Here is a 17,071-nt window from a genome sequence, read left to right as displayed (position 1 = left end):
CACTTTGTGGCTTTGTGCATGCCAAAATTGGATGGATTCTAAATTGGCCTATCTACACCCCTCAACCAAATTTCATGAAAAGCACTCTGGTAGTTTTTTTTTTATAAACCTTGTCCAAAAAGTGAATGGCGGTGAATGGCCGGCCCAGCCGTATTTGGGCGGCTCGTGGACCCGCCCCGTGATTCGGATCCAGTCCAAAATGTTGTTAGTTGACCCATGCTACACCCCTCCACCGAGTTTCATGAAAATCAGTCTGGTAGTTTTTGCATAAACCTGGTCTAAAAAATGAATGGTGGTGAATGGCCAGCTGTGTTTGGGCGGCGCGTGGACCCACCCCGTAATTCGGATCGGCTCCTAAATTGAATGGGTTCTAGGTTGGCCCATTCTACACCCCTCCACCACAACTACGTAACTACGCCGGGTGTCTCAGTAAAAGTAGTTTATTCTACTAGGGGACCAGTCTATTTTCTAAATCCACAGAGTTCCGAACTTGAGTAAAAGTCACAGTCACATTTTATTTATTTAGCACATGTTCATACAAGCAAATGTAGCACACAGTGCTTTACAGAATAAAATCAAACAGGACAGATAATATACGATAAAAGAAAATTTAAAATAAACAGTAAAAAATAAATCAGTAAAAAAAAATTAGATTTAATTATAACATGGGTAAAGCTACATGATAAAAGCAAGATTAAAAAGGTATGTCTTAAGATCTCGCTTAAAAGTTCCCACAGTTTCAGTTATGCTTAGGTTTTCTGGCAGAGTATTCCAGAGGCTGGGGGGGTAAAAACTGAAGGCTGCCTCCCCACGTCTCTTGGTCCTGGCTCTAGGAACTATTAAAAGTCAGTGCCAGAGGACCTCAGGGACCCTTTGACAAACTCATAGCTCTCATTTAACATTTAATTTGACTTATATACTCCTATTTGACATTTCGTTTCATTTTATTTTTCACATGCACAGTGCTGGTAGGCTAAGTGTTGCTTTAAAGAGTTTCAAGAGTGCATAGAATGGAACAGGTTCACAGTGACTTCTAATCAGACCAGGCGAATGACAAACCAGTTGGAACCCTACGCACCGAAGCAGGCCAAACTAATTTCCACAGAACAGGGTGGCGACAGCAGGTAGAAAAAGCAATTGCCAGCATGATTAAAAGAAAAAGATGCTAGAAATAGAAGAGGAATGATGAGGAGAACTTGGAATCGGGGAGAGAGGTGGAGATGAGGATGTGAGGCTACAGTTGGTGAGGAGATTTAGATGGGGGAAATTTACAGGTTTGCTGGCCTGTGGTTTCATGATTTTTGGTGTCATTTTGACATAATAATGACGGTACTGACTGAGCCCCACAGCTAAGCAAGTGGGCGTTTGTGCTATGAAATTGTACATTTATGAGTGGTTATTATGAAAACCCATAAGTCCCATTCCAGGAACTCCTGATTTACAAATTGGGGTGCAGTATAGGTCTTAGGAGTCTGTTCACACCAGTGGCAAGTTACGGGAAATGAGTAATTAGTTAAAGTTACTAATATATATATTTTTTTTTTAAATATGATTTGAAAGTCTGTCCCCCACAGTGTCTGCTGAGAAAATGATGGCAAATGTAGTTTCAATCCAACCTGCTACTGATAAAAGCATGCATTAGTCTTTCAGTGTCAGCGTGGGAGAGAAAAGGTTTCACATTAGCAATGTTTCTCAAGTAATGAGAATATGTCCTTGTCACATACTTAATATGGGCCTCAAAATTAAGATCAGAATCATGACACCTAGGCTTCTGACTTGGGATTTGGTGTTCAGTATCAGTGTTTTAAGTGCCCAGATAGTCTCTCCTTTTTAACATTTTCACCAATGATCAACATGTGTTTTGTCCTGGTTTCACTGAAGGAAATTCTGTGACATCCATACATTTATATCAGCAATGCATTCTACCAAGTGATCAACTGAGCTGTAGTCATCGGGTGTCAGAAATATAGAGCTGGGTGTCATCCACGTAGCTATGGTAGCTAATTTTGTGCCTACTAACGGCGTTGCGTAGGGATAGCATATACAGACAGAAAAGTAAGGGCCCTAGAATAGATCCTTGTGGACCCCCCATTGGCTTTTCTGCATTAAATGTAATTATTGTAAGTTGCTTTGGACAAAAGTGTCAGCTAAATGATTGTAATGTAATGTAACATTGAAGTTAATTGCTCTTTTGGTGCTTGTTCTAAATGTTAGGATATTATAAAATATCGAGGTTAGATGCGAGGTTAGGTGCATCGAGGTTAGGTGCATTGGCGCATAATTATCATTTCTTATAGTCATTATATTTGTGGTAGTTTGATCATGTTAGATAGATCTAATAGGCTATATTGTGTTCAATAGAGTCAAATTATGCCCTCAGGTCAGGGGTCTGTGGGGATTGATAGTAAATTGGACTGCTGAGCTCTCGACATCCGTGACATATACAGTAGCACTTCAGGTACGCTTTGAGGCCCGCACTCGAGATGTAATGAACTCCTCTCAATAGCTCAGACAGCAGTGCTTTGAAATTCTACGCTTGTTAACCAAGCAAGAGCTTTGAGTTTGAACCTGAACGCACTCTAGTCGAGACAAGCTTTTCTCAGAATGAGAAACGATGAATGAAACCCAATGGACAGAAGCTACATGTGCATCTATGACACTGAATCCTTTGATTTATCTCCAGACACAGTCAGACTTTTCACAAATACAGGAAAGGCATAACTTGCATCTGCTTCGTGTTGCCACAACGCAAGTGAAAAAAAAAAACAGAATGGTGTACTTTGCATATTTAAATAATTGGGTAATGGGTAATTAAAGAGAACCATTTGCGGTTTTCTGGATTTCCATAATTGAAAGAGAATGCTCAGGGTGCTGCTTTTCACACATTATTTAAAGCTCTGGGAATGCAATACTATGGACATAAAATGAATGAACACTTAAAACATTTATCATAGTCATTAAGCAAACATCACGTTTCCTCTCCTTCGTTGCCACAAAAGAACGTGCATCGTGGGTAGGGGGCTTGTTTACTGTTTACATCTGTCTTGTTAGCCAGTGAGGTGAAGAGGTTTGGGTGCACTGCTGCACAGGCTTATTTACTGAGACTCGCTGGGCTACAAAGACCTCATTACCAAGGTTCACTCACAACAGCTCTTTGATGTACTGGAAATGTAACTACTGAACACGCACTGCTGAACAACTGAGGCAGAGGGATGTGAAGCAAGCAGTAATAAATATGATGCAACTGTTCATCTTTTTATACATCTTCCCTTTTTCATGTTATTAAGTAGCCTATACAAATGTCCCTTGGCATTGATTAAAATCCGATGTTAATTATTGAGTCGTGACATGTTTATCCCACCTCAGTGGTCTCAACACCATACCCTGTGAAAGAGGAACACATCAAAACACATCATATGCTGCTTCACTGACCTGCAGTCACACTCATTTGATTCAAAACATTATTCTCTCCTGGTATATGAAACATTTATTTTCTCTAGTCTATTAAGATGTTGTTTAACATCAACATAAGTAATCGCACTTACAGCAAAGTTTTGAAAAGGTTTGCAAGCATGATTAATTGATAGAACAATATAATTTGTGATACATAAACACTGACTGTATTGCGGTAATATGAAAACTAGTTTAAATTGGTGCATTAATGATATTTCATCCTATCTCAAAATGACAACATATATTTTGAAATTTTCCTTTGTGCAAGTAGACATTTAATTAAATCAATCATCTTTTGTTCTGATGGTCCAAGTTTTCACAGAAGGCTTATAGAGAAGCACACACAGATAACAACACAATATTAATACTATCATAGTGCAGGAGGGAGGGCAGTTCATGACTATAATCCATAATACCCTTTAGCTACATAAAACCTTAAACTTACTTTTTATAAATATCAGCTATAAGAACTGTAGATGTATAACAGAGAAAGGGTTCAGGCAAGATTGAATAAGAGTGATCCAACTTGTTGGCGTTCGGTTGTTACCGCGGTGACTATACACACAGAGAGAAGTCTAACACAATGCAGGACAGGTTAGAGGAAGTGACCAGGGGCTTCACAGCACCACACTGGCGGTGGCGCAGTTATTGGCGGGGATCCCGATGCGCCGGTGGCAGGTGAACATCTTGCGCAGCTCGCCGCGGAAACGGTCGTGCAGCCACGCGTAGAGGAAGGGGTTGCAGCAGGACGAGCTCATAGCGCACAGGTGACACAGCAGCTGGACCAGCTGGAAGTAACGCTTGTCGATGAGGTCGATGTCGATGTCGCGCAGCACGTTGAACACGCTGATGGGCATCCAGCAGACGCCGAAGGCGGCCACCACCAGCGTCACCAGGCGGAAGGTCTTGCGCTTGCGCGTGCGCTGGGCGGCCGCCTGGCTCTGCGTTCGGTGGCCCGGCACGACGCAGTTGCGCAGCTTGACGGAGATGCAGAGGTAGGAGATGCAGAGGGCGGACAGGGGCAGCACGTAGGTGATGAAGAGGGTGCTGTAGGCGTAGGCCAGCCTGTCTCTCTCCTGGCCCATCCAGAACTCCTCGCAGATGGTGAAGCCCTCCGTTTTGAACTCGATGTGGTAGGTGTGGGCCACAGCCGGGGCCACCAGGCCACAGGACAGCAGCCACATCCCAGACAGCAGGTAGCCGCACGCCAACACCGAGATGCGCTTCTTCAAGGGGTGAACCGTCGCATAGTATCTGAGGTAAAGAGGAGTTGCAGAGTATCAATTACATGACATTACTGTAGTGTATGATGTAGTAGTACTTGTCATTGAGCAGGTATTAATATGGTTCATGGATGATCTGCACTTATATAGCGCTTTTATCCAAAGTGCTTTACAATGGCCTCTCATTCACCCATTCACACACACATTCACGCACCAATGGTGGCAGCTGCCATGCAAGGTGCTAACCTGCTCATTGGAAGCAATTTGGGGTTCAGTGTCTTGCCCAAGTACACTTGGACATGTGGACAGGAGGAGCCGGGATTCGAACCGCCGACCCTACGATCACTGGACGACCCGCTCTACCAACTGAGCTACAACCGCCCCTGCTCCCATATCTTTCATACTCTTTTTCAGAGTGCTTGTTTGAGAGGCTGGTGATAATTTTTCACTTTTAAATACCTATATCCGTCATTTCAGGCGTCTTTACTAGTGGCAGATGGTTGAATTTTGTCTGGTACAGACCAACTGTATAATTAATTCATGCCTGAATGGATGAAAAGAGCATCTGGTTGGATTCCTTTAGCTTAACCCGCCATTCCATTATTTGAGGTATGCGTTTGACATCTAAATGCAGGCTGTGTGAAAGAAAAACTGAGCAAATGATATGACATCACCAAGGTGCTCTTTCTAGAAACGAGAACAGGGTTGCGAGGCGTTTCGAGTAGTTCGGCCCAGCGGTTGCGGCCGTCTGACTGTGGCTTACCTGTCCACCCCTATGGCCGTGAGCGTGAACACGGACACGTAGACCGTGACCGGCTGGATCAGGTACAGCAGGTAACACATGAAGCGTCCGAACGCCCAGCCGCGCGGGTTGAAGGCGTACGCCAGCGTGAAGGGGACGCAGGTGACGCACATCAGCATGTCGGAGAAGGCCAGGTTGCCGATGAAGAAGTTGGTGACGTTGTGCATCTTGCGCGTGCGGCAGATGACGTAGAGAAGCAGGTAGTTGCCGAACACGCCCACCAGCACCACCAGGGCGTAGCAGGGGATGATGAGGAGCTTGAAGCTCTGCAGGAGCTCCAGACCCACGAACTGGGGGCTGCGCTTAGACGAGCCGTTCTGCAGGGCCACCTCGAAGACCCTTCCGCTGCTGTTCCCCTCCACGCCCCCCTCGCCCGAGGGGACCTGGGTCACGGGCCACCCGTTACCGCTGTCCTCCATCACAGCAGCAGGACAGGAATGTCACACCGATGCCTACAGAAATACACAGATTTTATTTCACCTCCCATGTTTCCTTATCTGGTGGGGGTAGACATACAAATACTTCAAATAACATAATGCACCACTGTCCAAAAGCTGACCTGTGCTGATATCAATCTTTGAGTAGCATGGGAATATTCATGTACTTAACCTTACATTACTTTGGATCAGGCTAAAAATTATTGTTCAAAATAGTGTTACAAGAGTTTAAAAAAAATTATAATATTATAACCATCCCATTATTTACATAGATTTCATAGCTTGTTTGCGCCGGAAATACGCCAAACTACGGAAGTTAGGTGATCTCAAACCTCCGTTTCTGTGTGACTTTAAAGGAGAAGGCTCTTTTTCAATCAATCAATCAATCAAAGCTTTATTTGTATGGCGCATTTCATACCCAGAGGCAACACAATGCACTTTTTCGACAACCTGGACCTTATTTACGGCATATTATAAGACGTTTGACTCACCGAGATAACTTTGGTGTAATTCGGAGGCCTGTAGAAGAAATTTAAAATCCAGTGCGAGCCAAGTATATCCATGTAATGGCGGCAGACGGGGCACCGAGAATGCAGCTTCTAAAAAAATTATTTTTTACGGTTTTACGGTTGTTTTCATCAATCTATTTTTAGGAATCGCTAGTTGTGCTTCCATAGAGCGAGGGCTTGTTGTGGTTTTCACATGCCTCTGTAATATGATCTTTAGAAACGTCTTTAGAGACTAAATAAAGCTTCCCCACTTGCTCCAGCACGCATGCACATAGCACGCAGACTGGCTATTCTCCTGGCTATTCTCCGTCTGTAGGCTACACTCGCGGCTCACATTCACTACGATCGGCTTGTTGGTGCCTGGAATATTGTGTGCAATATGGCTGAATATTTATCAGATTTTGAGGATATAGAAGATGACTTAGAATATGATGGAAGCCGATCGTAGAGGACAATCAGACAATCAGAGATGAGCGAAGCGTTTAGAGACTAAACCGTGGCGCAGGAAGGTATTTTGAGCGGGGATGCTGAGGTGCTGTCTTATCTAGTATAGTATTTGCCAGGGAAATATCCCTCCCTCTCTCTGTCGCTCGCTCACACACGCTCACACACACACACGCACGCGCACACACACACACACACACACACACACACACATGACAGACTCCAGTGCACAGTATGTAACTATAAAACACACACACACACACACGACAGATTCCAGTGCACAGTATGTACAGTAACTATAAAACACACACACGGAACAGCCAGAGTTGTGAGTGTGAATCTTCATCATATCAGTCACCCCAAAGGTCACATGCCATAAAGGTCACATAAACAACTCCCTCAGTGGGAGGAAAAATGCTGGATAAATCCCACAGTTAACCAATATCATTAACACAACATTAAAATGGAATAGCAACATTTTGAATACACAGAAAACATAAATGCAGACACGCTGAACATGCCTCTAACCTTCGGTGATGTATGTCACAGTTATTTTGTATGTCTCTGAGAGTGTATTTAAAGGACATAAGTGTAGGTGCCCTTCATGATGGAACAAATGCCTGTGGTGGTCACCTTACTTTTTTAATTACACAATTGTCTATATAAAACATGACAACAGTAACATCTCTGGAATTGTGAGGCAGTACATGTAATGTGATTGATTCAAGCCTGACTAAAATCAGGTTTTGCAATTTCACAGTCTAAAACTCTATTTTAGCCTATCTGTTATTATCTGTTATAGAGTTCTTTGCATCCAAATATAGCCTCTTGATTTATTCAATCTGTGAAAAACATACATACATCACTTTTCACTGGGCTATATAGGCTACACCCTCGAGATTAGACAAAATAAAACAACATCTTGAGAAGTTTGAGGTGTTAGAATATTTCTTTTATAATCTTACCTTTTCAGTGGTCAGTGAACGTGTTTATCTGCTGCTGCCCTCCACTCCTCTCTGTCTGCTGCCAGTCTGGGATTAAATCGCATTTAACACGTGCTGTGCGCGCGCAACAGCCTCGCGCTGCTGAAGAGAGAAGGCGGGAACATCTACACAGAGAGAAAAGAAGCCGTTAATAACGGCCTTCGCGATGACACGTTATCCAGTGGACTTCTGAGGTAATGAAGTGATCTGAAACTATGAGCTGTGACGCTGTGCGTCGTCTGCAACAGGTAGGCTAAAGTGGGGTTGGTGCATCCCTCAAGGTACGGTCCTAACCCACTGAGCAAAGACACGTCTAAAAGACGTCTTTTAGATGTCTTTTTCGTCTTTTTCGGACGTCCAAAGACATCCAATTAGGAGCCAGAATGAATGATTTTTTTTAACGTTCAGATATTGGACCCGTTTTGCACGTCCAGAGACGTCTTAGAGGGGTCTTAGAGGGGTCCAAGCCAGACGTTTGAATATTAAGACGTGATCTGAACGGACGTTATTAAGACGTGATCTGAACGTCTCCCTGACGTTGCGTGTTTGCTGGGATGTGACGCACACACAACCAGTTGGTTTGTAGATTAGTCGGTTTGGGTTTGAGTTGGAAGCCATTGTTGTCAATTTGGTTCTCATGACTGATAATAGCTTACTGTATGTCACTTTATTAAGTTTTGATATGTTTTATGTGAGTAAACCAGCAGATTTGAGGTATGTGGTCAGTTTATCAAAATAATGTATGTTTCCATGTCTGCTGCGAGCTAGCTAGCTAGCCAGGATGCTACACAACCCAGCCAACTTGAGCTAGCGAGGCTAATGATCGTGAGATTCCCATTAAATACCACACAAATAAACATAAAACTGCCAGGATAGCTTATTCTTTATGTAACTAAAATAACGTTTTGTGAAGTTGCTCGTCTTGCGATGTCCTTGTCTTTACCGAGTGGCAGAAACTAAACACTTTTTCTCGGAAGAGCAGATCGAACTAAAAGAGTGAGATTCTGCCAGGGAGTCGGAATTCGGCACAAGCTGTGTTGCTCAGAGGACAGTAAACAGGACAGGCTGTCTATCCTTCAAGAAGAACTTGAGGTAACGGACATGTTAACATGTAAAGAACACTGTCATCCTATTGGTCAACGTCAAGGTCATAGGCCATGGTCGCAGCAGATGTCAGACTAGGCAGGAAACTTTGTTGGTGACAAAAAATCTTCCCAAAATCGGGCTGAAGTAATTTCAGCTAATATTAACTTGCGAGTCAACAAAGATGATAAAATGTATGTTTTAAATTGGCAAACATGTTATGGTCATTGCACAATTCAAGGGGGAACAAGAAATTATTTGTCATCCAATGTTCACTAAGATAATCGAGGCGTAGCCGTGAAGGAGCGGGCTTGCAGTTCGGTGAGCTGGGGATCGCGTCGCTGCTTTTTGCAGATGATGCATGGTCCTAATGGCATCATCGGCCTGTGACCTCCAGCACTCTCTGGATCGGTTCGCAGCCGAGTGCAAAGCAGCTGGGATGACAATCAGCACCTGTATTGTCCACTCGGAGTAGGGAATGAGTCCTTACCCTAAGTGAAGGAGTTCAAGTATCTGGGGGTCTTGTTCACGAGTGAGGGGACTATGGAGCAGGAGTTTGGCCGGAGAATCTGAGCAGCAGGAGCGGTTCTGCAATCGCTTTACCGCACTGTGGTGACGAAAAGAGAGCTGAGCCAAAAGGCAAAGCTCTCGATCTACCGGTCTATCTTCGTTCCTACTCTCACCTATGGCCATGAAGGATGGGTCATGACCGAAAGAACGAGATCAAGAATACAAGCGGCTGAGATTAGTTTTCTCAGGAGGGTGGCTGGTGTCTCCCTTAGAGACCAGGTGAGAAGTTCAGTGATCCGGGAGAGACTCGGAGTAGAGCTGCTGCTCCTTTGCGTCGAAAGGAGCCAGCTGAGGTGGTTCGGGCATCTACTGTAGTGAGGATGCCTCCTGGGCGCCTCCCTAGGGAGGTGTTCCAGGCATGTCCAGCTGGGAGGAGGCCGCGGGGCAGACCCAGGACCAGGTGGCAGGATTACATGGCCTGTGAGCAGCTAAAGATTCCCCAGGCAGAGCTGATTGATGTTGCTAGGGGGGCTAGGGATGTCTGGGGCCCCCATCTGGAACTGCTGCTTCCGTGACCCAGCCTCGGATGAGCGGATGATGGATGGATGGATGGATGGATGGATGTTCACTATCACTCATTTTTTTCACTCTTTCTGTCAAGCTTTGTAATTTAATTCATGCTCTGTTAACAAAAACTGACCTTGAGTTCCCTTCACCAAAAATGTGGGTGTAACAAAACTAAACCAGTGTCTTTGTTGAGGGGAATGACCATTGATTTAGCGGCCTATTGTGATGTCAGGGACCAGGTCTACCAGTCAGGTCCTGGGTGTCCATGAGTGGAATTCACCATGACAGATTCATTAGATGTTTCTGTACCTTCAGACGCCATTGTATTGACTTCTGCCACAGTCCTTGAAACTATGTTGATGCTGATTCTGGCACCAGATAATTGTACTGTAGCCTATTGTGAGTTTTGTTTTAAAAGATCTATAACTGCTCTAAAATGCGAATTAAATCAAAAGATGCATAGACAGGAAGTCTGACTGTGATGTCTCAGTCAGATTGGCCGTAGGCTGGAGATATAATGAACGCCATAAGCACAAAAGCATCAGAAGGTCGCAGATGTGAGGAGAATAATTACTATAACAAACCCATGTAGTATGTATACGCTGTACATCTATCACACACAGAAATGTGATGTGCTGTAATCACAGTAATTTCTACTAAATTACATGTGACCTGGATACTGACCGTTCTGAAGTTGCTACAAGGAACATCATAAGATATTGCACCTTACAAAGATTAATTTAGTCACTGACATGACAAAATCATCGTGTGTTGGCTCAACGAGGGCTTAATGCCTCAGGTTTCACTTTATTAAACCTGTAACATGTATAAAAATAAACCTATATTGTCTACACTTACTTAAGAGTGCTAAAGAGTACAGCTTCCACTTGGAGCTCATATAAGCACTGTCCCGAGTGTACAACTGTTATTCAGAATACATTAGGAGTCCCTAGCCTACTTGGTGATTTCTCAAAAAATATAGTCCTAGTAGGCCAACATGAAGTTCCTCTATCGTCATTTGAGATTAAGCATAGCCTATATAGATTTGCCAATCCAGAGATTGTCAGTTTTTACAATGCTTTCTCAGCTTGATAACAGAAGTCTGTTAATCAAATTGCTGTTGAACTCATGTTAAGATTAAAATGTCTTACAGAAGGGAGTCAGCCATGGCATTGACAAGTAGCAAACTATAGGCTCCAGATCCCATTACAGTTACATTTGATTCAAATTCTGCTTGCTGCCATGGTGCAGTGTATTCTATCTCCATCATTTTAGGTTTACCTTGTTATCCATGGCCTTTATTTTCATCATTGTGGGCTCATTGATTTTCAGTATAGGCATAAAGAAAAGGATATTGCATAATCAGTTCAGAAGTTCAGATGGCTTTTGGAGAATGCCTGTTAATTGTGAGTAATGCCATAGATCAATGGTCTATTGAGTAGTCTTAAAATGGCTAAAAGGGAAGCAATTAAAAAGATTATACGACAATAATTAAAATGTATAATATGTCTGTAAAAATGTATAATTTTGTGGTGGGGCGGCTGTAGCTCAGTTGGTAGAGCGGGTCGTTCATTGATCGAAGGGTCAGTGGTTGGAATCCCAGCTCCGACTGTCCACATGTTGAAGTGTCCTTGAGCAAGACACCTAACCCCAAATTGCTCCCAATGAGCAGGTTAGCACCTTGCATGGCAGCTGCCGCCATTGGTGTGTGAATGTGTGTGTGAATGGGTGCATGAGAGGCCATTGTAAAGCGCTTTGAGTGCCGCTAAGGTGGAAAAGCGCTATAGTGCAGTCCATTTACCATCATTTTGGGAGGAGCTGGCCACGCCTCTAGAAATGGCTTTGTCCGTTTATCCCTCCCTTACTCCCTCCGTCCCGCCGGTAAATGCACAGCATCTTGGATTGTCAACGGCTTCACAATTAAGACTAAGACTAAGTTCCACTGATTGTCACACACCTGAATGTGTGAAATTTGTTCTCCGCATTCGACCCATCCCCTGGGGGGAGCGGTGAGCAGCAGCGGAGCCGCGCTCGGGAATCATTTGGTGATGTAGCCCCCCAATTCCAACCCTTGATTGCTTGTCAAATACGCTACCGACAGCTTTTGTTAGGCAATGTGTTTTTCACGTAAAAAAAAACAGGTTTGTGACGTAAAAAAATCATTGTCCATTGTCCACTGTCCATTCAGAGCTTGCCTTCTCCCAAGACCTGAACCTGCTAACAGATCAATGAGGCAATTTACAACCGCGCCGCTCTGTGTCCACACTGATTAGTAATAGATGCAAGCGCACTGCCTAGTCGAGTACCTCGCTGTGCTGATTAGGCGATCGGCTCTGACTGGAACAAGTTCAATGAACCACCAGCTTAGCTATTACTTGGGAAGTGGTTGTTCCCTCAGCATCACATTTACAGTAAGTCCCCTGCTGAGATGGAGAGAAGAAGACGCAGCAGGCTGAATGTACTGAGTCACTGGGGTTTGGACAGACTGACACCCCTAGACCCCCTCACCTATCCTGACTCCTGACTCATCTCCCACTGCGATCAGTCTGGCCAGACACTCCCCGAAATAGATAAAAGCGTCCCCAAAACCCAATAATGGTTCCCGGTCCAGGAAATGTACTGTGCACCAAGGTTTAGTTCAGAGGTGACACCAGCTCATGTTTTCATAATAGGCTTTTTGAAACTGAAATGAACCAACGGGCTTTCTGAAAGATAACTAATGGCCTTGATAGCTAATGGCCTTGCGATGTGATGGTTGTTGATTTTCATCATTGTTCTCTCTTAGTGAAATGGAAGGAGTGGGTCCATTTGGTGCATTATGCTCTCGACCTTCCTCTCCGGATGGTTCTGAGGTAACGGCGGCGTATTCCTTTGAATGTTACATCATCGCGACTAGCAAATGAAATGTTTGATATAATAGTTCATAGAGGGCTGCAGAACTAAACTTCACTCTGAGAAGATTTCTTGCAAATTCAGAATGAACACTGGTATGAACTCAAACTGACATTAACAAACGAGAAAGGAAGAGGAAAGAGAAGAACAATCTGTTGCCTGAAAACATGATGATTCATCGAGCAGACGTCGACAGTGATGAGAATGCAGTACAAGTTTAGTTAAAGGTCCTTAAATAGACATGTTGGATGTCTGTCAAGTGAGTCATGTGAGGAGGCAGTGATGGCCGAGACAATGTTCCTGAGGGGGTAGTCTAATTTTGCAACTGTGATCTGCTATGTACACAAGGTCTTCTGTTCTGGATATATATCTTGGTTCTACAGATAGGTGTCTGCTGTTAATGGCCTTGGGGAGGCTGTGGTAGCCTACAGGGCTGAAGAGCATCTTCTGTGTTTCAGGATGAGGTGGATGTTTGCTTAGCTTGCCAGAGGCTTATCAGCTGTCATTGCCTTCCCCACTGTTGTATTTAAACTCTTGATTTAACATGTATGATAGATGGTTTCGGTATTGGCCAGTGGCAGAGCTGGAAAGTGAGATATATTCGCTGGCGTACTGTACACTTTATATCGCCAAACAAAAGATTTGTAAAGAGCTGCGTTTCCAAAGCCAACTGTAAAATTTTCAAGGATATCAGTCAATTCCCACATTTGGGAAATAGACACAACACCATACGATTGTCTTGGTGAGACGGCTTGTGTAGGAGGGGAAGAGCGTTTGATCTACGGTGGGCAGAGAGGGACACCTTGTCTTCTCGGAGCTGTGGGCGTATCTTGGCGGTTTCTCACTCAATCGAGACGTTTTAACTTGTTGCGCTGTATTTGGATTGATTTCTTCAGGTTCGATATCAGGCTGCACTAAATTAGGGGCGTTTAGCATCAAGGGGTCAGAATCAAACATGGCAGCTCCCAGAGGGAATTTGTCGGTTAGAGCCTGAACATTGTCAACATCTGGTGGAAAAACTGAGGAGAGGCCCTTACTTTCACAGCAGCCTTTCATGACAGCTTCCTGTTAACGTGTGTCGTCTGTTTCTTTTCCTGAGATATAATCCTAATCCCGGCCCGGTGTAAAGGGATTTTTTCTTCCCTCCTGGGGCCTCATTTATCATTGAGGTACGCCTTCTTTTACACGGTCTTTTTCGCGAGTTCAGGCGTACGCCATTTGCCCCCCCCACATTGCGATTTATCAAGCCGTAAGGGCGAAAATTTAGTCGCCTTTCTCCGCGCTTTTGTAGGACACCTCTCCAGTTGGCGTACCGATTTACACGGTGTTCTACGCCCTTCTTGAACACAGGGGGAACTGGCGACGCAGGTGGTGCGTCGGTGAATTACTATGTTTGACGGAGAGAATAAGAGCGACAGTTCATGAACGCACAATCATGTAGGCTAATAGCCCAATTCAGCACCAATATATATCGCAATGCTAGATTAGACGTGTCCTCTAACCGGCTCATTCATGGTCCGATATGGATTTGTTCCCCAAACGGAACCTATGCGCTGTCCCAAACCTTTCCGCGCTATATGTCACACACCTAATGCAGGCACTCCATCAAACGGCAATAATTGACCAATTAGATTGTCATTAATATGTGATCATGTGGACCTGTTTGCTCTTTGGTAAGCATATAAATGACAGTCCTCCTGTGCGTAATGCGAGCCTAAATGAATCCGGCGCTACTCGGCCTACTGGCCCGAGATAGAACTCCAAAGAGGTGACGGCGATGGCGACTGCACCCACATAAGGGCACCATCAGTGAATGAATACGTCTATGTGAATCGCTAAAATGTGCACACTATAAATACCCAAATCATATGTGACATGCTCATCACAAGTGTAGTGGCACGGTGGCCTGGCTCCACGCATGACTCATTCATCCTGGCGCACAGCAGGGTAGGGCTAGACTGGAGGCAGGCGCTGCGCGTGACGGCTGGCTTATTGGTGTGTGCATAGCCAAGATACATATTCTTTGTCTTATTTACTTTAATCTTTATTAGCATTTTCCATCCATACAACGACAATACAATAAAACATAAAAACTTACAATAACAGCTTATGGGTACTTCCATCCATGCAGCTTTTTTTTCTTACTCAAATATGACAATTTTAATATTAGTGGTAGCCTATCATCACACTTCCTTCTATAATCCATCCATTTTTCCCATCTCCCCTCAAACTTTCCTTCATGCATCCTCAATGCATGCGTGACCCTCTCCCTAACATACATCTCCTCCACAACACCCACCACTGCTCCTTGGTTGGGGGTTCCACCTAATACCAAGCCCTCGTTATTGTCTTTTTACTAGCAACCAATAGTACTTTCACTAGGTATCTGTCCCCTCCTTGTACATCATCCCGTGTTATGTTTGCCAAGATATATATTCAAAGCTGATAAGAAGGTGGAGGCACTGGAGGTCGTGGCGCTGTAGGTGGAGGCTGCAACTCGCGGGGGCACGACCGTCAGGTCCAGGACCACTGCAGACTCCCCCTCCTCTGAGTCCCACCCCACGTCAGAGTCTGGAGAAACAATTTCAATCATTTTCTTTGAGTTTGTCTGTGAACTTGATTATGCATTAAACATTTCATTGTGCAGCCATATTCATTTGATATGTTTTTCTGTTGGCAGTCAAATAAATGCTGTGATTTACCGGGTGATTTAGATGAGTCTTAATTTCCCAGAGGGGAAAATGTTTAATGTGTTCTAACATTATGAAGTGGTCATCTGCGTTATTGTTCCCTGTTTTTGGTCCTAATTTAATCATAGCCTACCACAGAATGTTTGCTTCACTCGCAGCCACATGTTACAGTATGTCCGTGTATGCCCAATCCTAGATGCACAACACGTAGCTAAAGTAGGCTACTAAGCTGTAGGAGCAAACAGACAAACGTAGGCGATTTATACCTTCCGAAGAGGATTGCCTTCCTCACGTGGACCTCACCAACAAGCACATGCACCTCCGTCTCCGAAAAGTTCCTCTTCTTTGCTCTTCGTTCCATGTTTCATTGTCCCGCCTGGGTGCTCCACGCTACCTTTTTAAGCCGGTTCCTTCCGGGAAACCACGTTTGGCCACTCATGCTTTTGACCATATATGGTTGGATTAGGGCGTGGAGGGGGCGGAACACGGGGCGCGTGCGCGTACGCTCTCTTCCCCGCCGGTCTCGGATTTCCCGTGCAGAAAAGGGCATACGACATTTTTGATAGATCCGAAAAGCGTGTAAATATTCTCGTCGTACGCTACATTGTGCATTTTCCGCGTTTTCGTCGTACGCCCTCTTTTACACCAGAATTTACACGCTCTTTGATAAATGAGGCCCCTGGCGTCTTGAGCATTGTAGATATTTAGTTCAGAGGACTTAAATTCAGAATTTCTCACAGAATTTCTCTTAAAGTGATTTTATATACTGTATATATATGTATATATATATAAATGCTGTTGATGTACAGCCAATCAACAGCATTGTAATGTAAGTAATGTACAGTATGTTCAGTAATGTATGACTGTGTTACGACCCTCCTCGCCTCTGTGTGTGTGTGTGTGTGTGTGTGTGTGTGTGTGTGTGTGTGTGTACGTGTGTGTGTGTGTGTGTGTGTGTGTGTGTACGTGTGTGTGTGTGTGTGTGTGTGTTTCTCACCCTGCAGAGTGGTGGCGGTGGGCGGAGCTGTTTCGTGACAAAGTGGGACCTCTTCAGGAACCCTCCTACCTGATTGTGGTAGGAGCCTGTGTTTGGTTTGGTTTTGTATCGGAGGCTATTTGGTTTCGGTCAGGGGTTTTTGTTTGGTTCTGTTTCTCTGTTAGTTTACATGTGAAAGCTTAGTTTTGGTTGTGCTTGTTTGTTTTTCTTGCGGTTGGTTGTTGAGCGCAGCTGGGAGTCGGGTCCGTCGGGTCCGTCTGCAGCTCTAGTCCAGCATCCCTCCGTCGCGTAGCCGTAGCAGCGGGCTCCCTCTGGGCCCGTTGTGCGTGGGGACCGTTCGTGCCGTGGCCAGTGCGTTGGATGTTAAGAGTGGTCATCTCGGGGGCACGTCCCTGGCTCGGCGCTGTGCCGGCCTGCTGGTCACTTCCCAGGGGTTGCTGGTGGATACATACCCACCGCAAGTAGCTGCGTGAAGCCCAGG

General features: G+C 44.7%; 1 protein-coding gene across 1 annotated transcript; it reads right to left on the bottom strand.

Annotated features, from left to right (window-relative positions):
* Positions 1-4,070: 4,070 nt before the first annotated feature.
* prlhr2a (prolactin releasing hormone receptor 2a) lies at positions 4,071-5,897 on the bottom strand (the record flags this gene model as incomplete). The annotated part of the gene is made up of 2 exons (XM_084456809.1): positions 4,071-4,707; positions 5,440-5,897. The coding sequence occupies 2 exons, from the start codon at positions 5,895-5,897 to the stop codon at positions 4,071-4,073; spliced, it is 1,095 nt and encodes a 364-aa protein (XP_084312935.1).
* Positions 5,898-17,071: the final 11,174 nt, after the last annotated feature.

Source organism: Borostomias antarcticus, assembly GCF_949987555.1.
Source record: "Borostomias antarcticus genome assembly, chromosome: 23".
In the NCBI taxonomy this organism is placed as follows: Eukaryota; Metazoa; Chordata; class Actinopteri; order Stomiiformes; family Stomiidae; genus Borostomias; species Borostomias antarcticus.
Note: the sequence above shows the minus strand (reverse complement) of the source record. Positions and strands in the feature narration are given on the sequence as shown.